Source organism: Carcharhinus amblyrhynchos, unplaced genomic scaffold, assembly GCF_965287045.1.
Source record: "Carcharhinus amblyrhynchos unplaced genomic scaffold, sCarAmb.v2.hapA scaffold_561, whole genome shotgun sequence".
NCBI classification, from domain to species: domain Eukaryota; kingdom Metazoa; phylum Chordata; class Chondrichthyes; order Carcharhiniformes; family Carcharhinidae; genus Carcharhinus; species Carcharhinus amblyrhynchos.
In genome coordinates, this window is record NW_027650301.1 from 40926 (window position 1) to 67280 (window position 26355).

Here is a 26355-nt window from a genome sequence, read left to right on the forward strand (position 1 = left end):
AGTTAAAGCATATGGTTTGCAGGTAATGGGGGGTAAATTTGCAAAAGCGATGCAGGAAGGTTTAAACTGATTCGGAGGGGGGGAGGGATAGTGAGGAAAGGGGGTGAAAGTGAGGGGGGCATAGTTGGGGAATGCAAGGCACGGCATAGTGGGGGTGGGGCGGAGCAGGGTTTGAAATGCGTGTACTTTAATGCGAGGAGTATTCGCAATAAAGTGGATGAACTTGCAGCGTGGATCAGTACCTGGGACTTTGATGTTGTGGCCATTTCTGAGACTTGGATAGAGCAGGGTCAGGAATGGATGTTGCAGGTTCCGGGGTACAAATGCTTTAGTCGGAGTAGAGAAGAAGGTAGAAGGGGGGGTGGGGTAGCATTGCTAGTCAAGGACTGTATCACAGTGTCGGAGAGAAAGTTTGATGAGGACTTGTCAGTTGAGGTAGTATGGGCGGAGATTAGAAATAGGAGAGGAGAGGTCACCCTGTTGGGAGTCTTTTATAGACCTCCTAAAAGTTCTAGAGAGGTTGAGGAAAGGATTGCGGAGACAATCCTGGTTAGGAGTGAAAGTAATAGGGTAATTGTTATGGGGGACTTTAACTTTACGAATATTGATTGGAGTTGCTATAGTTCTAGCTCGCTAGAGGGGTCAGTGTTTGTACAAAGCGTGCAGGAAGGTTTTTTGTCTCAGTATGTAGACAGGCCAACTAGAGGTGAGGCTATATTGGATTTGGTGCTGGGAAATGAGCCAGACCAGGTGCTAGACTTGGAAGTTGGTGTGCATTTTGGTGATAGTGACCACAATTCGGTTACGTTCACCTTAGTGATGGGAAGAGATAGGCGTGAACCTCGGGTCAGCAATTTTAGCTGGGGTAAGGGCGATTATGAGGCTATCAGGAGTGAATTAGGAAGCATGGATTGGATTAGGGGATTACAGGGACTGGGAACATCTGAAATGTGGAATTTTTTCAAGGAGCAGCTACTGCGAGTCCTTGATAGGTATGTCCCTGTCAGGCATGGTGGATTTGGTAGATCTAGGGAACCGTGGTGCACTAAAAGAGTTGAGTCGATGGTTAAAAAGAAAAAGGAGGCTTATGTTCGGATGAGATTGGAGGGCTCAGATAGTGCACTAGAAAGCTTTAGATTGGCTAGGAGGGAGTTGAAGAGTGAGTTGAGAAGGGCTAAAAGAGGACATGAGAAGACTTTGGCTGATAGGATTAAGGAGAATCCTAAGGCGTTCTATAAGTATGTCAAGAACAGAAGGTTGGTCAGGGCAAGATTAGGGCCAGTTACAGACAGCAGGGGGAAGTTGTGTGTGGAACCGGAGGAGATTGGAGAAGTATTGAACCAATATTTCTCTTCGGTGTTCACGCAGGGGGACATGAATATAGCTGAGGAGGACATTGGGTTGCAGGGGTGTAAAATAGAAAGTATTACGGTTGATAAAGAGGATGTGCTGGAAATTCTTGAGGGGCTGAAAATAGATAAGTCCCCTGGTCCGGATGGGATCTACCCTAGGATTCTCTGGGAGGCTAGAGAGGTGATTGCAGAGCCTCTGGCTCAGATCTTCAGGTCGTCATTGGTCTCTGGTGTAGTCCCGGAGGATTGGAGGATAGCGAATGTTGTCCCATTGTTTAAGAAGGGGAACAGAGACTTTGCCGGGAATTATAGACCGGTGAGTCTTACTTCTGTTGTGGGCAAGGTTTTAGAAAAAATTATTAGGGATAGGATTTATAGTTATTTGGAGTGTAATGAATTGATTAGAAATAGTCAGCATGGTTTTGTAGCAGGTAGGTCGTGCCTTACTAACCTTATTGAGTTTTTTTGAGAAGGTGACCAAAGAGGTGGATGGGGGTAAGGCAGTTGACGTGGTATACATGGATTTTAGTAAGGCGTTCGATAAGGTTCACCATGGTAGGCTTCTGCAGAAAATGCAGATGTATGGGATTGTGGGTAATCTAGGAAGTTGGATCAGGAATTGGCTATCAGATAGGAGACAGAGGGTGGTGGTGGATGGTAAATATTCATCATGGAGTGCAGTTACGAGTGGTGTGCCTCAGGGATCTGTTTTGGGGCCACTGTTGTTTGTAATTTTTATTAATGATCTGGATGAGGGTATAGTTGGGTGGATTAGTAAATTTGCTGATGACACCAAAGTTGGAGGTGTGGTAGATTGTGAGGAAGGGTGTCATAGTCTGCAGGGAGACTTAGATAGGTTGCAGAGCTGGGCCGAGAGGTGGCGGATGGAATTTAATGCGGAGAAGTGTGAGGTAATTCACTTTGGTAGGAGCAACAGATGTGTCGAGTATAGGGCTAACGGGAGGACTTTGAATAGTGTGGATGAACAGAGGGATCTAGGTGTGTGTGTACATAGATCCCTGAAAGTTGGGAATCAAGTAGATAAGGTTGTCAAGAAGGCGTACGGTGTCTTGGCGTTTATTGGTAGGGGGATTGAATTTAGGAGTCGCAGTGTAATGTTGCAACTGTACACTACTCTAGTGCGGCCGCACTTGGAGTACTGTGTGCAGTTCTGGTCCCCGCATTACAAGAAGGATGTGGAGGCGTTGGAGAGGGTGCAGAGGAGGTTTACTAGGATGTTGCCTGGTATGGTGGGGAGGTCCTATGAGGAGAGACTGAGGGATCTAGGGTTGTTTTCGTTGGGAAGAAGGCGGCTAAGAGGGGATCTTATTGAAACATATAAGATGATTAGGGGTTTAGATAGGGTGGATAGTGATAGCCTTTTTCCTCGGATGGAGAAAGCTAGCACGAGGGGGCATGACTTTAAATTAAGGGGGGGTAGCTACAGGACGGATGTCAGGGGTAGGTTCTTTACCCAGCGGGTGGTGAGGGATTGGAATGCCCTGCCTGCTGCAGTTGTAGATGCGTCTAGTTTGGGGGCGTTTAAGAGATCTCTGGATAGGTTTATGGACGAAAAGGGATTGGTATAGGCTAGTGGGTCATTGTTTTTGTAACTGGTCGGCGCAACATCGTGGGCCGAAGGGCCTGTTCTGCGCTGTAATGTTCTATGTTCTATGTTCTAATGTCTTGAGATGGATAGAAAGCTGGCTAGCAGATAGGAAGCAAAGAGTTGGCATAAATGGGTCTTTTTCTGATTGGTAGGCAGTGACTAGAAGGGTTCCACAGGATCTGTGCTCAAACCCCAACTGTTCACATTATATATTAATGATTTGGAAGAGGGAATTGAATGTATTATCTCCAAATTTGCAGATGATACAAAGTTGGGTGCGAGGGTGAGCTGTGAGGAGGATACAGAGATGCTTCAGTGTGATTTGGACAGGCTGAGTGTGTGGTATCTGCAGATACAGTATAATGTGGATAAATGTGAGGTTATCCACTTTGGGAGCAATAATAGGAAGACAGATCATGACTTAACATAGAACATAGAACACTACAGCACAAACAGGCCCTTCGGCCCACAAGTTGCACCGATCACATACCTACCAATCCATAGAACTATCTATAACCCCCAATCCCATTAGATCCCATGTACTCATCCAGAAGTTTTTTAAAAGACCCCAGCGAGTTCGCCTCCACCACCACTGACAGCAGTCGATTCCACTCACTCACCACCCTCTGAGTGAAAAACTTACCCCTAACATCTCCTCTGTACTTGCCTCCCTGCACCTTAAACCTGTGTCCTCTCGTAGCGACCATTTCAGCCCTGGGAAATAGCCTCTGAGAATCCACCCTATCTATACCTCTCAACATTTTATAAACCTCTACCAGGTCGCCTCTCAACCTTCGTCTCTCCAGGGAGAAGAGACCGAGCTCCCTCAACCTATCTACATAAGGCATGCCTCCCAATCCAGGCAACATCCTTTGCAAGCCTGGGCTTGCAAAATCTTACTAACTGTCCTGGTTTGAGACAACTCACATCTCTTTAACCTATGACTATCCCCCTCTCCACTCGCACTGACTGTATCTGTAAAGACTTACATTCTAACCATTATCTTGTAATTGAGTCTGTGTCTATATATGCCCTGTTTGTGAACCCAGCCCTCCAGTCATCTGATAAATGGGCAGTGCTCCAAAAGCTCGTGCTACCAAATAAACCTGTTGGACTTTACCCTGGTGTTGTGAGACTTCTTACTAAGTCGGTTAGGATTATATTCAATGGAGTTTGGAAGAGTGAGAGGATCAATAGAAACTTATAAAATTCTAACAGGGTTAGATAGGGTAGGTTCAGAAAGAATGTTCCCAATGGTGGGGGGGTCCAGAACTAGGGGTCAGAGTTTGAGGATAAGGGATAAACCTTTTAGAACTGAGATGAGGAGAAATTTCTTCACTCAGAGGGTGGTGAATGTGTGGAATTCACTTCCACAGAATGTAGTTTCAGTGGGTATATCTACAAAGGGACAGCATGGACATGTTGGGCCAAAGGGCCTGTTTCCATGCTGTAAACCTCTGTGATTCTATGACCTCAGGGACTGCAGCGGTTCATGAAGGCAGCTCACCACCACCATCTTCTTGAGGGTCACTAGGGATGGGTAATAAATGCAGGCCTAGTCAGTGACATCCACATCTCATGAATTAATTTCTTTTTAAAAGTGGCTGTAGAGATAGTGGAGGCATCAGTGATCATCTTTCAAATTCCAATAAATTTTGGAACAGTATCTGGGAATTAGAATATAACAAACATAAATCCACTATTTAAGAAAGGAGGGATAGAGCAAAAGAAGAACTACAGACAGGTTTATCTGTAGTATGGAAAATCCAGAATTTATTATGAGGGTGTGATTACTGGGCACTTACAAAATAATAGGATTGGGTAGAATCAACACGAATATATGAAAGCAAAAGTTTACAATCTTTACAAAATATTTGGAAGAGCATTTGAAATATCATAACATTCAAGGATACACAGGAAAATGAAATTAGCAGCTTAAGTAGTAGTTATTGTCAGTGCATACTCAATGGGCTGAAGGGTCTTTTCTACTCTCTATGACTCTATGTTTAATGATCCTGTTGGAAATTTTTAAAAGACATAACTAGATAAGGAAAATCCAGTGGATGTGAGATATTTGGATTTTTCGAAGGCTTTTGAAGAGCTCAGTAAGCACAGAGATTAATAAGATTAGTAAGGAGATAAGTAAGAGGTTAGTAAGCAACATTAGTGCATATGAAATTGTGGGGAGTATACTGGCATGTTTGAGGATTGGTTAACAGGCACAAAACAGAGAGTAAGGGATAAATGGATCATTCTCAGGTTGGCAGGCTATTACATGAGGCTTTGGCCTCAGCTATTTCCAATCTCAATCAATGATTTGGATGTGGGGACCAAATGTAATATTTCCAAGTTTGTTGATAATGCAAATCCAGGCATTTTGGTGGGAGAAACAGAAATGCAGAGTATTTCTTAAATGAGGAGAGATTGGGAAGTGTTGTTATCCAAAGGTACATGGGTGTTCTTTGTCGTAAGTCACTAAAAGCTAACATATGGGTGCAACGAGGAATGAAGGAGGTAAATAGTATGTTTGGCTTCATTCCGAGGGAATTGAAGTACAGCAATAAGGAAGTCTAGCTCCATTGTATAGGAACATACCTGGAGCATTATGTACAGTTTAGGTTTCCTGACCAAAGGAAGTGTAAACCTGCCATAGGAGGGAGTGCACGAAGGTTCAACAGACCCTAGGATGGCAGGACTGTCCCACGAGGAGAGATTGAGCAATGTGGATCTATATTCTCTGGAGTTTAGAAGAACGAGAAAATCTTATTGAAGCATACAAAATTCTTACAGAGCTTGACAGGGTAGAAAGCAGGAAGATGTGCCCCCTTGCTGGGAACAGTCCAGGGGACATAGTTTCAGAATGAGAGGGAGGTCTTTTGCTGCTAAGATGAGGAGGAATTCCGTCACCCAGAGGTGAATCTTTGAAATTCTTAACTCCAGGGTTCTGTGGAGCTTCAGCCATTGAGCATGTTCAAAGCAGAGATTGATAGATTTCTAGATGACAATGATAGAGAGAGATACGGGGGTAGTAAAGGAAGATAGCATTGAGGTAGATCAGCGGAAAAGGAGAAAATGGCAGAAACACCAATGAACAAATAGAACATAGAAAAAAACTACAGCACGAACAGGCCCTTCAGCCCACAAGTTGCGCCAATGATATCCCTACCTAATAGGCTTACCTATAACCCACAATCCTATTAAGTCTCGCGTACTCATCCAGAAGTCTCTTAAAAGACCCTATCGAATTTGCCTCTACCACCACCGACGGCAGCCGATTCCACTCACCCACCACCCTCTGAGTGAAAACCTTACATAAGAACATAAGAAATAAATAGGAGCAGGAGTAGGCCATCTAGCCCTTCGAGCCTGCCCCGCCATTCAATAAGATCATGGCTGATCTGTCGTGCCTCAGTTCCACTTTCCCGCCCTCTCCCCATAACCCTTAATCCCCTCTCTTATCAAAAACCCATCAACCCGCGTCTTAAAAATATTTAGTGAGGCAGCCTCCACCACTTCAACGGGCAGAGAATTCCAGAGATTCACCACCCTTTGAGTGAAGAAGTTCCTCCTCAACTCCGTTCTAAACCGCCCCCCCCCCTTTATCTTGAGGCTGTGCCCCCTAGTCCTACTGTCCTTTCTGAGCGGGAAGAGCCTCTCCACCTCTATCCTATCCATCCCATTCATCATCTTATACGTCTCAATGAGATCTCCCCTCATTCTTCTAAACTCTAATGAGTACAAGCCTAATTTATTCAGCCTCTCCTCATAGCTCAATCCCCTCAACTCCGGCATCAGCCTAGTAAACCTCCTCTGCACTCCCTCCAAGGCCAAAATATCCTTGCATAAGTACGACGCCCAAAACTGCACACAGTACTCCAGCTGCGGCCTCACCAATGCCCTATACAGTTGCAGCAAGACCTCCCTACTTTTATATTCAATCCCCCTCGCGATGAAGGCCAGCATCCCTTCGCCTTCCTGACCACCTGCTGCACCTGCAAGCTGGGTTTTTGTGACTCATGCACAAGGACCCCGAGGTCCCTCTGCACCGTCGCCTGCTGCAGTTTTTCGCCACGTAAGTGATAATCCTTCCTACCATTATTCCTACCAAAGTGGACCACCTCGCACTTGCCAACATTAAATTCCATTTGCCATTTCCTGGCCCATTCGCCCAGCCTATCTAGATCCTTCTGTAGACTCTCCACACCCTCCGCACAATTTGCCTTTCCTCCAATCTTGGTGTCATCAGCAAATTTCGACACCCTACACTCCTGAACACACCTAACAAACTCCTCCCCATCCAAACCCCTTACCCTAGGGATATTCCAGTCGATGTTTGGGAAATTGAAGTCTCCCATCACGACAACTCTGTTATTAAAACATCTCTCCAGAATCTGTTTCCCTATTTGCACGTCAACTTCCCTGTCACTATTGGGCGGCCTATAGATTACACCCAGCAAAGTTTTTGACCCTTTGCTGTTCCTAACTTCCACCCACAGAGATTCTGTAGACAATCCCTCCACGACATCCTCTTTCTCTGTAGCCATGACACTATCCCTGATCAACAGTGCCACGCCACCACCCCTTCTGCCACCCTCCCTGTCCTTCCTGAAGCACCTGAAGCCTGGCACCTGAAGTACCCAGTCCTGTCCCTGAGACATCCAAGTCTCCGTAATGGCCACCACATCACAATCCCAAACAGCTATCCACGCCCTAAGCTCATCTACCTTATTCACTATACTCCTTGCATTAAAATATATACACTTCAGCCCCTCAGTCTGGGCATTTCCCATCTCCACCACCTGTCTAACCTCCCTCGCATACTGCCTGCGGTCCTCCCCTACCTGGGAGCGAACCTCCTCCGTCCCAGTTTCCCCAACACAGTTCCCTCCCCCCATCCTTTCTAGTTTAAAGTCCCCCCGGTAGCCTTAGCCAGTCTTCCCGCCAAGATACTAGTCCCCCTGGTATTTAAGTGCCACCCGTCCCTACTATAGAGGTCCCACCTACCCCTAAAGAGGTCCCAGTGATCTAGGAACCGAAATCCCTGCCCTCTACACCAGTCCCTCAGCCACGCATTCACCCTCCACCTCATTTCATTTCTTCCCTTATTCTCCCTTGGCACAGGCAGCAATCCTGAGATTACTACCTTCGCTTTTCTCTTCCTCAGCTGCCTACCCAGTTCCCTATAGTCCTTTTTCACAAGTGCCTCCCTCTTCTTACCTACATCAGTAGTACCTATATGTACTACTACCTCCGGTTCCTCTCCCTCCCCTTTCAGGATGTCTGGGACCCGCCCAGAGACATCCCGGATCCCAGCCCCAGGGAGACAAACCACCATCCGCGACTCCCGTCTACGTCCACAAAAACGCCTGTCCGCGCCCCTCACTGTGGAGTCCCCTATTAATACTACCTTTCTGCTTCCCTTTTTGATTTTTTGGCTCACTGGCTCAGCTCCAGAGAGCTGGCCATCGCTTCCTCCCTCAGATGAGCTGTCCCCCCCAGTAGTACTCAGGCCGGAGTACTTATTTTGAAGGGGGACATCCACCGGAGTGCTCCCCATCACCCGTGTTTTCCCCTTCCTAATAGTTACCCAAGTGCCCTCATCCCGTTGCCCTGGTGTGACTACCTGCTGATAGCTCCTTTCTATAACGTCCTCACTCTCCCTAACTAGCCGAAGGTCCTCGAGCTGCATTTGCAGCTCCTTAACCTGGTTTCGTAGGGCCTGCAACTCCACACACCGAGCACAGGTGTGGATGTCTGGCAGGCCAGGAGCCTCCAAGACCTCCCACATGTTGCATTGGCAACAACATACAGGTCTCACACTCATATTTACCCCTTATAGCAACCCAAAGGAAAAAAGGAAAAAAAAACTTAGAACTTACCTTATCTCTTTGGCCCTGTGAGCCAAAGCACTTACAGCACACACAAATACAAAAGCAGTCTTACCAGCTCTCAGACAGAGCCCCTCTCTCTCTCTTTTTTTTTAGGTTAGGGGAGGGGGGAGGGCTGGGATACTCTACCCGTGTAGAGTATCGGGAATCCCCTCCGGTCTAATTTATAGTAAAAAAAAAGTAAAAAAAAAACGCGACCCGAGTGCCCTCGCAACTACTTCCGGGGTCAAACCGGGGTCAAACTTAAAAAAAACAATCAAAAAAAACCCACTAAAAAATAAAGTTAGTTTCTAAAAGAAAAAGTCGCTTTTACTCACCCACAGCTCTCCACTCTCAAATCGCAAATCGTCAGGAGGGTTTCCTGACGCAGTATGTGGACAAGCCTACGAGGGGAGAGGCTGTACTTGACCTGGTACTGGCGAATAGAACATTACAGCGCAGAACAGGCCCTTCGGCCCACGATGTTGCGCCGACCAGTTACAAAAACAATGACCCACTAGCCTATACCAATCCCTTTTCGTCCATAAACCTATCCAGAGATCTCTTAAACGCCCCCAAACTAGACGCATCTACAACTGCAGCAGGCAGGGCATTCCAATCCCTCACCACCCGCTGGGTAAAGAACCTACCCCTGACATCCGTCCTGTAGCTACCCCCCCTTAATTTAAAGTCATGCCCCCTCGTGCTAGCTTTCTCCATCCGAGGAAAAAGGCTATCACTATCCACCCTATCTAAACCCCTAATCATCTTATATGTTTCAATAAGATCCCCTCTTAGCCGCCTTCTTCCCAACGAAAACAACCCTAGATCCCTCAGTCTCTCCTCATAGGACCTCCCCACCATACCAGGCAACATCCTAGTAAACCTCCTCTGCACCCTCTCCAACGCCTCCACATCCTTCTTGTAATGCGGGGACCAGAACTGCACACAGTACTCCAAGTGCGGCCGCACTAGAGTAGTGTACAGTTGCAACATTACACTGCGACTCCTAAATTCAATCCCCCTACCAATAAACGCCAAGACACCGTACGCCTTCTTGACAACCTTATCTACTTGATTCCCAACTTTCAGGGATCTATGTACACACACACCTAGATCCCTCTGTTCATCCACACTATTCAAAGTCCTCCCGTTAGCCCTATACTCGACACATCTGTTGCTCCTACCAAAGTGAATTACCTCACACTTCTCCGCATTAAATTCCATCCGCCACCTCTCGGCCCAGCTCTGCAACCTATCTAAGTCTCCCTGCAGACTATGACACCCTTCCTCACAATCTACCACACCTCCAACTTTGGTGTCATCAGCAAATTTACTAATCCACCCAACTATACCCTCATCCAGATCATTAATAAAAATTACAAACAACAGTGGCCCCAAAACAGATCCCTGAGGCACACCACTCGTAACTGCACTCCATGATGAATATTTACCATCCACCACCACCCTCTGTCTCCTATCTGATAGCCAATTCCTGATCCAACTTCCTAGATTACCCACAATCCCATACATCTGCATTTTCTGCAGAAGCCTACCATGGTGAACCTTATCGAACGCCTTACTAAAAGAATGAACCAGGGCAGGTGATGGATCTTTCGGTAGGAGAGCATCTGGGATATGGTGACCATAATTCTATCTCCTTCACAATTGCGTTGGAACGAGATAGGATCAGGCAGGCTAGGAAGGTGTTTGTCTGGGGTAAGGGGAGATACGAAGAAGTCAGGAAGTTACTTGGACAAATAAACTGGAAGGAGGCGTTCTTAGGGAAAAGTACCGAAGGAAGGTGGCAGATATTCAAGGAATGTGTGTCTAGAGCTCTGAATGACAACGTTCCGATGAGACGAGGGGGGTTTGGTGGGTCGAGGGAACCGTGGTGCACAAAGGATGTGTTGAACCTAGTCAGGAAGAAAAGGAAGGTGTACAAGAGGTTCAGGGAACTCGGAGATGTTAAAGATCTTGAGGAGTATAAGGACTGTAGGAGGAAACTTAAAAGGGAAATTAGGAGAGCCAGAAGGGGTCATGAGAAGACCTTGGCGGGTAAGATTAAGGAGAATCACAAGGCCTTCTATAAATATGTGAAAGGTAAAAGGATAAGAAGAGAAGGGATAGGACCGATAAAAGGTGAGGGGGGAAAGGTCTGTGTGGAACCAGAAGAAATGGCGGAGGTGCTTAACGAGTACTTTGCCTCAGTATTCACGGTGGAAGCCGATCTGGGAGATTTTGTTATGGATTTGCAGCAGATGGAAAGGATTGAGTACGTGAATATTAAGGAGGAGGATGTGTTGGAACTTTTGAATTCTATCAAGGTAGATAAGTCGCCGGGACCAGATGGGATGTACCCCAGGATACTGTGGGAGGCGAGGGAAGTGATTGCAGAGCCCCTGGCGATGATCCTTGCGTCGTCAATGGAGACGGGAGAGGTTCCGGAAGATTGGAGGATTGCGGATGTAGTTCCTATTTTTAAGAAAGGGAACAGAGATAGCCCGGGAAATTACCGACCGGTGAGTCTGACCTCAGTGGTTGGTAAGCTGATGGAGAGGCTTCTGAGGGACAAGATTTACGAACATTTGGAGAGGTTTGACATGATCAGGAATAGTCAGCATGGATTTGTCAAGGGCAGGTCGTGCCTTACAAGCCTAGTTGAGTTCTTCGATAATGTGACTGAACACATTGACGAAGGAAGTGCCGTGGACGTAGTGTACATGGGCTTCAGCAAGGCGTTTGATAAGGTCCCCCATGCCAGACTTCTTGAGAAGGTGAGAGGGCATGGGATCCAAGGGCCTTTGGCCTTGTGGATCCAGAACTGGCTTGCCTGCAGAAGGCAGAGAGTGGTTGTGGATGGGGCTTTTTCTGAATGGAGGTCAGTCACCAGCGGAGTGCCTCAAGGATCTGTTCTGGGACCCTTGTTGTTTGTCATTTTCATAAATGACCTGGATGAGGAAGTGGAGGGATGGGTAAGTAAGTTCGCTGATGACACGAAGGTCGGTGGTGTTGTGGATGGTCTGGAAGGATGGCAAAAGTTGCAGCAGGACATAGATAGGATGCAGGACTGGGCGGAGAAGTGGCAGATGGACTTCAACGCGGATAAATGTGTTGTCGTCCATTTTGGCAGAACCAACGGGATGAACGAGTACACTATTAAGGGCAGAAGTCTGAGTAGTGTTGAGGAGCAGAAGGATCTTGGGGTCCGGGTCCACAGGACTCTTAAATCGGCCTCGCAGGTGGAGGAGGTGGTCAAGAAGGCGTATGGTGTACTGGCCTTCATTAATCGAGGGATTGAGTTTAGGAGTCGGGAGGTAATGCTGGAACTTTATAAGACCCTTGTCAGGCCTCATTTGGAGTATTGTGCGCAGTTCTGGTCGCCTCACTATAGGAAAGATGTAGAAGCTATTGAAAGGGTGCAGAGGAGATTTACAAAGATGTTGCCTGGACTGGGAGGCATGCCTTATGAAGTTAGGTTGAGGGAGCTGGGACTCTTTTCCCTGGAGAGACGAAGGTTGAGAGGCGACCTGATAGAAGTTTACAAAATGTTGAGAGGAATAGATAGGGTGGACTCTCAGAGGCTATTTCCCCGGTTTGAAATGTTCGCTACGAGAGGACACAGATTTAAGGTGCGGGGAGGGAGGTTCAGAAGTGATGTTAGGGGTAAGTTTTTCACTCAGAGGGTGGTGAGTGAATGGAATCGGCTGCCGTCAGTGGTGGTGGAGGCGAACTCGCTGGGGTCTTTTAAAAGACTTCTGGATGAGTATATGGGGTTTAATGAGATTGAGGGTTATAGATAGGTCTGTAGGTTGGTAGGTGATGTGGTCGGCGCAACTTGTGGGCCGAAGGGCCTGTTTGTGCTGTAGTGTTCTATGTTCTATGTTCTATGTACACTCGGTTCCCTCCTCCAGATCATCTATATAAATGGTAAATAGCTGAGGCCCCAGCACCGACCCCTGGGGCACTCCACTAGTCACCATCTGCCAATCCGAATAGCACCCATTGACCCCCACTCTCTGCCTCCTATTTGACAACCAATCCTCTATCCACGCTAACACCCTACCCCCAACTCCATGTCCCCTGACCTTCTGCAATAACCTCCTGTGAGGTACCTTGTCAAACGCCTTCTGAAAATCCAGAAAGACCACATCCACCGGCTCTCCTCTATCCACCGCCCTAGACACATCCTCATAGAACTCCAGTAAATTTGTCAGACACGACTTCCCCTTAACGAAACCGTGCTGCGTCTGCTCTATCAAGCAATTCCTCTCAAGATGCCTCGCTATTTCCTCCTTGATGACGGATTCTAACATTTTACCTACAACAGACGTTAAACTAACAGGCCTATAATTCCCTGCCTTTTGCCTGGTGCCCTTCTTAAACAACGGCGTAACATTAGCCGCTTTCCAATCTTCCGGCACTTCCCCGGAATCCAGCGACGTCTGGAAAATAACCACCAAGGCATCCACTATCACCTCCGCCTTTTCTTTCAGAACCCTCGGATGCATTCCATCCGGTCCTGGCGACTTGTCCACAATCAGTCCCTCCAGTCTGTCGAGCAAATTGTTAATGGTTACCTGACCATCAGTAGATTCTTCAATCCAGATATTTTTATTGGATTCAAATTCTGTCATCCGGATTCGAACCTGGGTCCCCAGAACATGAGCTTAGTTTCTGGATTAATAGTCTAGCGATAATGCCGCTAGACCCCTGATATCCCCTCTGTACCTACTCCCCAGCACCCTAAACCTGTGTCCTCTCGTAGTGACCATTTCAGCCCTGGGAAAAAGTCTCTGAGAATCCACCCTATCTATTCCTCTCAGCATTTTATAAACCTCTATCAGGTCACCTCTCATCCTTCGTCTCTCTAAGGAGAAAAGACCTAGCTCCCTCAATCTATCCTCATAAGGCATGCCACCCAATCCAGGCAACATCCTTGTAAATCTCCTCTCCACCCTTTCAATAGCTTCCACATCCCTTTTGTAGTGAGGCAACCAGAACTGCACACAGTACTCCAAGTGAGGTCTGACAAGGGTCTTATAAAGTTGCAGCATTATCTCCCGATTCCTAAACTCAATCCCTTGATTAATGAAGGCCAGTACACCATATGCCTTCTTGACCACATCCTCCACCTGCGAGGCCGATCTAAGGGTCCTATGGACCCAGACCCGAAGGTCCTTCCTGATCCTCTACACTGCTAAGAGTCCTACCCTTGATATTATACTCCTTCATCCCATTTGACCTGCCAAAATGGATCACTACATATTTATCTGCATTGAAGTCCATCTGCTACTTCTCCACCCAGTCTTGCATCCTATCTATGTCACACTGCAACTTCTGACATCCCTCCAGGCTGTCCACAACACCACCAATCTTCGTGTCATTGGAAAACTTACCAACCCACCCCTCCACTTCCTCATCCAGGTCATTTATGAAAATGACAAACAGCAAGGGTCCTAGAACAGATCCCTGGGGCACTCCACTGGTGACCGACCTCCATGCAGAAAAAGACCCATCCACAACCACTCTCTGCCTTCCGCTGGCAAGCCAGTTCTGGATCCACAAGGCCAAAGCCCCTTGGATAGCATGCCCTCTCACCTTCTCAAGAAGTCTTACATGGGAGACCTTATCGAACGCCTTGCTGAAGTCCATATAAACGACATCCACAGCTCTTCCTTTGTCAATGTGTTCAGTCACATTTTCAAAGAACACAACTAGGCTCGTAAGGCACGACCTGCCCTTGACAAAGCCGTGCTGACTACTCTTGAGCGTACTAAATTTCTCTAAATGTTCATAAATCCTGTCCCTCAGGATCTTCTCCATCAACTCACCAACCACTGAGGTTAGATTCACCGGTTGGTACAAAGTACAAAGAAAATTACAGCACAGGAACAGGCCCTTCAGCCTCCAAGCCTGCACCCACCATGCTTCCCGACTGAACTAAAACCTCCTTCCCTTCCGGAAAGAACAAAGAAAATTACAATGTAATGCCATAATCAAAAGAAGTGAGATCGGTGCTGAACTAGGCAGTGGACACACTGGGAAAGCCTGACACATTACCTCATATAACTTGTTCCGATATTCTCCCACAGAGAGCTGCGTGTCATCATTCACTGGAAGGATAATATCATAGTCTAGTCCTGGTTCCTTCAACGGGTTGTGAAACCTGCAATAAGGCAATACACAAACTGAGCTGTCTTGCTGCCTAAAGAAACACATGATGAGCCAAAAGGCCCTTTTCTATGACTCTGCCACATGCACACACGACATACACACTGATCATGGATGACTTGGTTCCATTCTGGTTCAATGAGTTCTGAATTGGTTGAAAATCCATTGCATGGTCCTGCTGTTTCTGCCACATTTGGAGAAAGTGGTGTTTGAAGGGTTGGGTAGAATCATAGAAAGACTACAGCACAAACAGGCCCTTCGGCCCACAAGTTGCACCAATCTTATCTCTACCTACTAGGCTTACCTGTAACCCTCAATCCTATTAAATCCCATGTACTCATCCAGAAGTCTCTTAAAAGACCCTATTGAATTTGCCTCTACCACCACCGACGGCAGCCGATTCCACTCACCCACCACCCTCTGAGTGAAAAACTTACCCCAATATCTCCTCTGTACCTGCTCCCCAGCACCTTAAACCTGTGTCCTCTCGTAGCGGCCATTTCAGCCCTGGGAAAAAGCCTCTGAGAATCCACCCTATCTATTCCTCTCAACATCTTATGAACCTCTATCAGGTCGCCTCTCAACCTTCGTCTCTCCAGGGAGAAAAGACCGAGCTCCCTCAACCTATCCTCATAAGGCATGCCACCCAATCCAGGTAACATCGTTGTAAATCTCCTCTGCACCCTCTCAATAGCTTCCACATCCTTCTGTAGTGAGGCGACCAGAACTGCGCACAGTACTCCAAGTGGGGTCTGACAAGGGTCTTATACAGCTGCAGCATTACCTCCTGACTCCTAAACTCAAGATGAGTTTAGATGAAGTGTTTGCAGGAGTGTGCTCACTCCAACACTGGCACTTACCTTGCATGTTCCTGATGAACTTGCTTGATGTGCTCATTGCCTTTCTGAACGAGCAGTCTTCATTTTGGTCGATCACAAGCCAGGGAATTAGCAGGTCAATCTCTTCAGCCAATGCTTTGAGGACAGGCTTAAAACATTTTCCACTGTTCTCCAGACAGTCCCCTGCCATGACTAAGCTCCCAGGATAGTAGTTGCTTCAAGAGTCTGATGTCAGGCATACGATCCGCCCAGCAGAGCTGGTTTTGTCTGATTAATCATGTGTCAGCGTGGGCTGCCAGACTGGCACTGACCAAGGGGCATGCCCCCTTGCCCCCGACCTCCGGGGGCCCTCAGTGGCCTCAGGTCTCACCAGCGAGTGCGACACGCTGGTTCCCCATTGCAGAAGATCATGTGTGATGCCTGCTGGCATGGACTTCCACCAGCAGGATCAGAAGCATGAGCGAGCCTGGATGTTGGAATCCCCTGCTTGCTGAATAGATGCAAATCAATATCTGGATAGTGCAGTCAGCTTTCAGCTGATTCCTGGCACAAAGACTATTTATATGGAAAAAATGGCCTGAAAGATTGCAACTGGCCGGTCGAGATTCCTGTTTTTGGCACCCCACTGGCCCATGACGCTACTTGAGCGGTGCAGTGAGCTGGGAAAATCACACCCAACATTTTCATGTTCTCCATTGTCCCTCCCCACAGATGCTGCCTGGAATTTTTTCAGAATTTTCTGTGTCAGATTCTAGCATCCACAGTATTTTGCTTATATTTATATATTTAGACTCAGTCTGCTTTGCAGAATTTTTGTTAGTGTTTACATTTAGCCTTCAAATCAGTGGAGCGATTGCCAAAGCTGAGGAATCAGCTTTGGCAATCGCTCCACTTTGGTTCAGGAATCTCAGGGTGTGCTGACTTGCTGATGGGGCTGTACACTGCATGTCTGGTTATCAAACCTCCTCAGAGTTCCTCTGAAACTTTAACCTGGTGCTGCTGTGAGTTTCCAGCTGCAGACTTGACACAACTGAAGACTGGAGAGATTATCTTCTAACGGGGGCGGGGGGGGGACACTTCTTCACTGATACTAGCCACAGGTGCAGGCAACAAGCACATTCACTCTCTTCACCTGCACCACACACATCACATCAACATCATCGAGTTCAGGTGAGGCACAGTTTACCCTCTGCTGGGGTATCTCAGTCATAGAATCAGAGAATCTACAGCACGGAGACAGGCCCTTTGGCCCAAAATGCTCCACGCCAACCAAAATCCCCATCTAAGCTAACCCCATTTGCCTGCATGTGGCCCACACCCCTCTAAACTTTCCTATCTATGTATCTGTCCAAACGCCTTTTAAATGTTGTTAATGTCACTGCCTCAATCACTCCCTCCGACAGCTCATTCCATACACCTACCACCCTCTGTGTAAAAAAGTTACTCCTCAGATTCCCATTAATTCTTTTCCGTCTTAACTTAAACCAATGCCCCCTAGCTCTCCATTCCCCAACCCTGGGTAAAAGACTGAGTGCATTCACCCTATCCATACTTCTCATGATCTTATACATCTTGATAAGATCACCCCTCAGTCTCCTACACTCTAAAGAAAAAAGTTCTCACCTGTCCAATCTCTCCCTATAACTCAGTCCCTTGAGCCCTCGCAACATCCTTGTAAATCTCTTCTGCACTCCCTCCAGTTTAATAACGTCTTTCCAATAGCAAGGTGACCAAAACTGAACACAACACTCCAGGTGCGGTCTCACCAATGTCCTGTATAACTGCAACATAACTTCCCAATTTCCATACTCAATGCCCTGACTGATGAAGGCCAGCATGTTAAAAGCTTTCTTCATTGCCCTACCTACCTGTGACTCCACATTTAGAGAACCGTGCACCTGATCTTCAAGATCCCTCTGTTCCACGATACTCCACGAGGTCCATTCACCGTCAAAGTCCTTCCTTGATTTGGCTTTCCAAAATGTAACACCTCACACTTATCTGTGTTGAACTCCATTTGCCATTTCTCAGCCCACTTCCCCAGCTGATCAAGATAAGTGTGAAGTGGTTCATTTTGGCAGGTCAAATAGGATGGCAGATTATAATATTAATGGTGGGATTCTTAGCAGGGTGGAAGATCAGAAGGACCTTAGGGTCTGACTTCATAGGACGCTCAAAGCAGCTGTGCAGGTTGAAGCTGTGGTTAAGAAGATTTATGGTGTACTGGCCTTCATCAACGAGGGATTGAGTTTAGGAGTCGGGAGATAATGTTACAGATATATAGGACCCTGGTCAGACCCCACTTGGAGTACTGTGCGCAGTTCTGGTCGCCTCACTACAAGAATGATGTGGAAGCTATTGAGAGGGTGCAGAGGAGATTTACAAGGATGTTGCCTGGATTGGGAGGCATGCCTTATGAGGATAGGTTGAGGGAACTCTGTCTTTTCTCCCTGGAGAGACGAAGGATGAGAGGTGACCTGATAGAGGTTTATAAGATGTTGAGAGGTATTGATCGAATGGATCCTCAGAGGCTTTTTCCCAGGGCTGAAATGGTTCCCACAAGAGGACACAGGTTTAAGGTGCTGGTGAGTAGGTACAGAGGAGATGTCAGGGGTAAGTTTTTCACTCAGAGTGGTGGGTGCGTGGAATGGGCTGCCAGCAATGGTGGTGGAGGTGGATTCGATAGGGTCTTTTAAGAGACTTAGATAAGTACATGGAACTTAGTAAGATAGAGGGTTATAGGAGAGCCTAGTAATCTCTAAGGTAGGGATGTGTTCCGTACAACTTGGTGGGCTGAAGGGCCTGTATTGTGCTGTAGCTTTTCAATGTTTCTATGTTTCTATCCTGCTCCAATTTTTGATAACCTTCCTCACAGTCTACAATACCACCTATTTTAGTGTCATCTGCAAACTTACTGATCATGCCTTGTACATTCTCATCCAAATTGTTAATATCGATAACAAACAGCAATGGGCACAACTCTGACCCCTGAGGCACATCACTAGTCACAGGCCTCCAGTCCAACAAGCATCCTTCCACCATTACCCTCTGCTTCCTCCCATCAAGCCAATTGTATATCCAATATGCCAGCTTTCCTCGGACTCCATGTGATCTAACCTTCCATAACCATGTGGAACTTTATCCAAGGCCTCACTGAGACTATGCCTACCACCTTGCCCTCATTAACCTTCCTCAAAGAACTCTAACAGATTTGTAAGGCATGATCTCCCATACACAAAGCCACGCTGACTGCTCCTAATCAAAGCCTGTCTTTCTAAATGCCTAGATACCTTATCTCTCAGAGTGCTCTCTAGTAACTTACCCACCACAAACGTTAGGCTTACCGGTCTATAATTCCCAGGTTTTTCTTTGCAGCCCTTCTTAAATAAGGACACAACATTTGCTATCCTCCAGTCCCTCAGTTTATTGTGTATTGGGGTATCACAGACCCTCCCTCAGTTTATTGTGTATTGGGGTATCTCAGACCCTCCCTCAGTTTATTGAGTATTGGGGTATCTCAGACCTTCAGTTTATTGTGTATTGGGGTATCTCAGTCCCTCAGTTTATTGTGTGTTGGGGTATCTCAGTCCCTCAGTTTATTGTGTGTTGGGGTATCTCAGTCCCTCAGTTTATTGTGTATTGGGGTATCTCAGACCCTCCCTCAGTTTATTGTGTGTTGGGGTATCTCAGTCCCTCAGTTTATTGTGTGTTGGGGTATATCAGTCCCTCAGTTTATTGTGTGTTGGGGTATCTCAGACCCTCCCTCAGTTTATTGTGTGTTGGGGTATCTCAGACCCTCCCTCAGTTTATTGTGTATTGGGGTATCTCAGACCCTCCCTCAGTTTATTGTGTATTGGGGTATCTCAGACCCTCCCTCAGTTTATTGTGTACTGGGGTATCTCAGACCCTCCCTCAGTTTATTGTGTGTTGGGGTATCTCAGACCCTCCCTCAGTTTATTGTGTATTGGGGTATCTCAGTCCCGCAGTTTATTGTGTGTTGGGGTATCTCAGTCCCTCAGTTTATTGTGTATTGGGGTATCTCAGACCCTCCCTCAGTTTATTGTGTGTTGGGGTATCTCAGACCCTCCCTCAGTTTATTGTGTATTGGGGTATCTCAGACCCTCCCTCAGTTTATTGTGTATTGGGGTATCTCAGACCCTCCTTCAGTTTATTGTGTATTGGGGTATCTCAGACCCTCCCTCAGTTTATTGTGTATTGGGGTATCTCAGACCCTCCCTCAGTTTATTGTGTGTTGGGGTATCTCAGTCCCTCAGTTTATTGTGTGTTGGGGTATCTCAGTCCCTCAGTTTATTGTGTGTTGGGGTATCTCAGTCCCTCAGTTTATTGTGTATTGGGGTATCTCAGACCCTCCCTCAGTTTATTGTGTGTTGGGGTATCTCAGTCCCTCCCTCAGTTTATTGTGTATTAAAACATAGAACATTACAGCGCAGTACAGGCCCTTCGGCCCTCGATGTTGCGCCGACCAGTGGAACCAATCTAATGACCCTCTAACCTAAACTATTCCAATGTTATCCATATGCCTGTCCACTGACCATTTGAACACCCTTAAAGTTGGCGAGTCCACAACCGCTGCAGTCAGGGCATTCCACGCCCTTACTACCCTCTGAGTAAAGAACCTACCTCTGACATCCGTCTTATAATTACCACCCCTTAATTTAAAGCTATGTCCCCTTGTGTTAGCCATCACCATCTGAGGAAAAAGGCTCTCACTGTCCACCCTATCTAACCCTCTGATCATCTTGAATGCCTCAATTAGGTCACCTCTCAACCTTCTTCTCTCGAACGAAAACAACCTCAAGTCCCTCAGCCTTTCCTCATCAGACCTTCCCACCATACCAGGCAACATCCTGGTAAACCTCCTCTGCACCCTTTCCAATGCCTCCACATCTTTCTGACAATGCAGCGACCAGAACTGTACACAATACTCCAAGTGCGGCCGCACCAGAGTTTTGTACAGTTGTAACATGACCTCGCAGCTCCGAAATTCAATCCCTCTACCAATAAAAGCTAACACACCGTACAACTTCTTAACAACCTTATCAACCTGGGTGCCAACTTTCAGGGAGCTATGCACGTGTACCCCGAGATCTCTCTGCTCGTCGATACTACCATGAGCCCTTCCATTAGCCCTATATTCTGTACTCCTGTTACTCTTACCAAAGTGAATCACCTCACACTTTTCCGTATTAAACTCCGTTTGCCACCTCTCAGCCCAGCTCTGCAGCTTATCTATATCCCTCTGCAAACTGTAACATCCATCCTCACTGTCTACAACTCCTCCGACTTTGGTGTCGTCAGCAAATTTACTAACCCATCCTTCTACACCCTCATCTAGGTCATTTATAAAAATGACAAACAGCAGTGTCCCCAAAACAGATCCCTGAGGAACACCACTTGTAACTGAACTCCAGATTGAATATTTCCCATCAACCACCACCCTCTGTCTTCTATCAGCTAGCCAATTCCTGATCCAAACTGCTAAATCACCCTCAATCCCATGCACCTGCATTTTCTGCAGTAGCCTACTGTGGGGAACCTTATCAAACGCTTTGCTAAAATCCATATACACCACATCAACTGCCTAACCCTTATCCAACTCTTTGGTCACCTTTTCAAAAAACTCGATAAGGTTTGTGGGGCACGACCTACCCTTCACAAAACCGTGTTGACTATCCCTAATCAATTTATTTCTCTCTAGATGATTATAAATCCTATCCCTTATAATTCTTTCCAAAACTTTGCCCACAACAGAAGTAAGGCTCACCGGTCTATAATTCCCAGGGTAAAAGAACATAAGAACATAAGAAATAGGAGCAGGAGTAGGCCATCTAGCCCCTCGAGCCTGCCCCGCCATTCAATAAGATCATGGCTGATCTGTCGTGCCTCAGTTCCACTTTCCCGCCCTCTCCCCATAACCCTTAATCCCCTCTCTTATCAAAAACCCATCAACCCGCGTCTTAAAATATTTAGCGAGGCAGCTTCCACCACTTCAACGGGCAGAGAATTCCAGAGATTCACCACCCTTTGAGTGAAGAAGTTCCTCCTCAACTCCGTTCTAAACCGCCTCCCCTTTATCTTGAGGCTGTGCCCTCTAGTCCTACTGTCCTTTCTGAGCGGGAAGAGCCTCTCCACCTCTATCCTATCCATCCCATTCATCATCTTATACGTCTCAATGAGATCTCCCCTCATTCTTCTAAACTCTAACGAGTACAAGCCTAGTTTATTCAGCCTCTCCTCATAGCTCAACCCCCTCAACTCCAGTATCAGCCTAGTAAACCTCCTCTGCACTCCCTCCAAGGCCAAAATATCCTTGCGTAAGTGCGGCGACCAAAACTGCACACAGTACTCCAGCTGCAGCCTCACCAGTGCCCTATACAGCTGCAGCAAGACCTCCCTACTTTTATATTCAATCCTCCTCGCTATGAAGGCCAGCATTCCATTCGCCTTCCTGACCACCTGCCGCACCTGCAAGCTGGGTTTTTGCGACTCATGCACAAGGACCCCGAGGTTCCTCTGCACCGTCACATGCTGCAGTTTTTCGCCCTGTAAGTAATAGTCCTTCCTACCATTATTCCTACCAAAGTGGACAACCTCACATTTGCCAACATTAAATTCCATTTGCCAGTTCCTGGCCCACTCGCTCAGCTTATCTAGATCCTTCTGCAGACTCTCCACACCCTCCGCACAATTTGCTGTTCCACCAATCTTGGTGTCATCAGCAAATTTCGACACCATACACTCGGTTCCCTCCTCCAGATCATCTATATAAATGGTAAATAGCTGAGGCCCCAGCACCGACCCCTGGGGCACTCCACTAGTCACCAACCGCCAATCCGAATAGCACCCATTGACCCCCACTCTCTGCCTCCTATTTGTCAACCAATCCTCTATCCACGCTAACACCCTACCCCCAACTCCATGTCCCCTGACCTTCTGCAATAACCTCTTGTGAGGCACCTTATCAAACGCCTTCTGAAAATCAAGAAACACCACATCCACCGGCTCTCCTCTATCCACTGCCCTGGACACATCCTCATAGACCCTAGACACATCCTCATAGGATGGTCTCTACTCCCCTTCTTGAACAAGGGGGCAACATTTGCGATCCTCCAGTCTTCTGGCACTATACCTGTAGCCAATGATGACATGAAGTTCAAAGCCAAAGGCTCTGCAATCTCCTCCCTAGCATCCCAGAGAATCGTAGGGTAAATCCCATCCAGTCCAGGGGACTTATCTATTCTCATACTCTCAAGAATTGCTAACACCTCCTCCTTAAGTACCTCAATCCCGTCTAGTCTACTACCCTGTATCTCAGTATTCTCCTCGACTACATTGACTTTTTCCTGCGTGAATACTGACGAAAAATATTCATTTAGTGCCTCTCCTACCATTTCAGGCTCCACGCACAACTTCCCACTACTGTCTCTGACTGGCCCTAATCTTGCCCTAACCAATCTTTTATTCTTGACACACCTATAGAAAGCTTTAGGGTTCTCCTTGATCCTATCCGCCAAAGTCTTCTCATGTCCTCTTCTAGCTCTTCTTAACACTCTCTTCAGCTCCTTCCTGGCTAATTTGTAGCTCTCCAGTGCCCTGAGCCTTCACGTCTCATCTGGGAACAGGGATAGCCCGGGAAATTACCGACCGGTGAGTCTGACATAGAACATAGAACATAGAACATCACAGCGCAGAACAGGCCCTTCGGCCCACGATGTTGCGCCGACCAGTTAAAAAAAAACAACAATGACCCACTAACCTAAACCGATCCCTTTTCGTCCATAAACCTGTCCACAGACCTCTTAAACGCCCCCAAACTAGGCGCATTTACAACTGCAGCAGGCAGGGCATTCCAATCCCTCACCACCCTCTGGGTAAAGAACCTACCCCTGACATCTGTCCTATAACTACCCCCCCTTAGTTTAAAGCCATGCCCCCTCCTGCTAGATTTTTCCATCAGAGGAAAAAGGCTATCACTATCCACCCTATCTAAACCTCTAATCATCTTATATGTTTCAATAAGATCCCCTCTTAGCCGCCTTCTTTCCAGCGAAAACAACCCCAAATCCCTCAGCCTCTCCTCATAGGATCTCCCCTCCATACCAGGCAACATCCTGGTAAACCTCCTCTGCACCCTCTCCAAAGCCTCCACATCCTTCCTGTAATGTGGGGACCAGAACTGCACACAATACTCCAAGTGCGGCCGCACCAGAGTTGTGTACAGTTGCAACATAACGCTACGACTCCTAAATTCAATCCCCCTACCAATAAACGCCAAGACACTGTATGCCTTCTTAACAACCTTATCTACTTGATTCCCAACTTTCAGGGATCTATGTACACATACACCTAGATCCCTCTGCTCCTCCACACTATTCAAAGTCTTCCCGTTAGCCCTATACTCAACACATCTGTTATTCCTACCAAAGTGAATTACCTCACATTTCTCTGCATTAAACTCCATCCGCCACCTCTCGGCCCAGCTCTGCAACCTGTCTAAGTCTTCCTGCAAACTATGACACCCTTCCTCACAATCTACCACACCTCCGACTTTGGTGTCATCAGCAAATTTACTGATCCACCCAACTATACCCTCATCCAGATCATTAATAAAAATCACAAACAGCAGTGGCCCCAACACAGATCCCTGAGGCACACCACTTGTAACCGAACTCCATGATGAATATTTACCATCAACCACCACCCTCTGTCTCCTATCCGCTAGCCAATTCCTAATCCAGTTCCCTAGATCACCCCCAATCCCATACATCTGCATTTTCTGCAGAAGCCTACCATGGTGAACCTTATCAAACGCCTTACTAAAATCCATATACACCACGTCCACTGCCTTACCCCCATCCACCTCTTTGGTCACTTTCTCAAAAAACTCAATAAGGTTAGTAAGGCACGACCTACCTGCTACAAAACCATGCTGACTATCTCCAATCAACTCATTACTCTCCAAATAACTATAAATCCTATCCCTAATAATTTTTTCCAAAACCTTGCCCACAACAGAAGTGAGACTCACCGGTCTATAATTCCTGGGGAAGTCTCTGTTCCCCTTCTTAAACAATGGGACAACATTCGCTAACCTCCAATCATCTGGTACTATACCAGAGGCCAACGACGACCTGAAGATCAGAGCCAGAGGCTCTGCAATCACTTCTCTTGCCTCCCAGAGAATCCTGGGGTAAATCCCATCCGGACCTGGGGACTTATCTATTTTCAGACCCTCAAGAATATCCAGCACATCCTCCTTATCAACTGTAACACTGTCAATTCTACTCCCCTGCAACCCAGTGTCCTCCTCAGCTATATCCATGTCCCCCTGCGTGAACACCGAAGAGAAATATTGGTTCAATGCTTCACCAATCTCCTCCGGTTCCACACATAACTTCCCTCTGCTGTCTATAACTGGCCCTAACCTTGCCCTAACCAACCTTCTGTTCTTGACATACCTATAGAACGCCTTAGGATTCTCCTTAACCCTATCAGCCAAAGTCTTCTCATGTCCTCTTTTAGCCCTTCTTAGCTCGCTCTTCAACTCCCTCCTAGCCAATCTAAAGCTCTCTAGTGCACTATCCGAGTGCTCACGTCTCATCCGAACATAAGCCTCCTTTTTCTTTTTAACCAACGAATCAACTTTTTTGGTGCACCACGGTTCCCTAGCCCTACCAATTCCTCCTTGCCTGACAGGGACATACCTATCACAGACTCGCAGTAGCTGCTCCTTGAAAAAACTCCACATTTCGGACGTTCCCAATCCCTGTAATCTCCTAGTCCAACCTATGTTTCCTAATTCTCTCCTAATGGCCTCATAATTACCCTTCCCCCAGCTAAAACCACTGGCCCGAGGTTCATGCCTATCCCTTTCCATCACTAAGGTGAACGTAACCGAATTGTGGTCACTATCACCAAAATGCGCACCAACTTCCAAGTCTAGCACCTGGTCTGGCTCATTTCCCAGCACCAAATCCAATATAGCCTCACCTCTAGTTGGCCTATCTACATACTGAGTCAAAAAACCTTCCTGCACACTTTGCACAAAAACTGACCTCAGTGGTTGGTAAGTTGATGGAGAGGCTTCTGAGGGACAAGACTTATGAGCATTTGGAGAGGTTAAGAATGATCAGAAATAGTCAACATGGTTTTGTCAAGGGCAAATCGTGCCTTACGAGCCTAGTTGAGTTCTTTGAGAATGTGACTGAGCACATTGACGAAGGAAGAGCGGTAGACGTGGTTTACATGGACTTCAGCAATGCATTTGATAAGGTCCCCCACGCAAGACTTCTTGAGAAGGTGAGAGGGCATTGGATCCAGGGGGCTTTGGCCTTGTGGATCCAGAACTGGCTTGCCTGCAGAAGGCAGAGAGTGGTTGTGGATGGGTCTTTTTCTGAATGGAGGTCAGTCACCAGTGGAGTGCCCCAGGGATCTGTTCTAGGACCCTTGCTGTTTGTCATTTTCATAAATGACCTGGATGAGGAAGTGGAGGG

General features: G+C 47.0%; 1 protein-coding gene across 1 annotated transcript in view; it reads right to left on the reverse strand.

The window, feature by feature from the left end:
- mapk15 (mitogen-activated protein kinase 15) overlaps positions 1 to 26355 on the reverse strand; it is a gene marked incomplete at its 5' end in the record, with an annotated part of 107369 nt that overhangs the window by 34723 nt on the left and 46291 nt on the right. The window contains one exon of the mRNA XM_080184094.1: positions 14892 to 14997. Coding sequence (XP_080040220.1) covers positions 14892 to 14997 — 106 coding nt within the window. The remainder of the gene's footprint in view (positions 1 to 14891; positions 14998 to 26355) is intronic.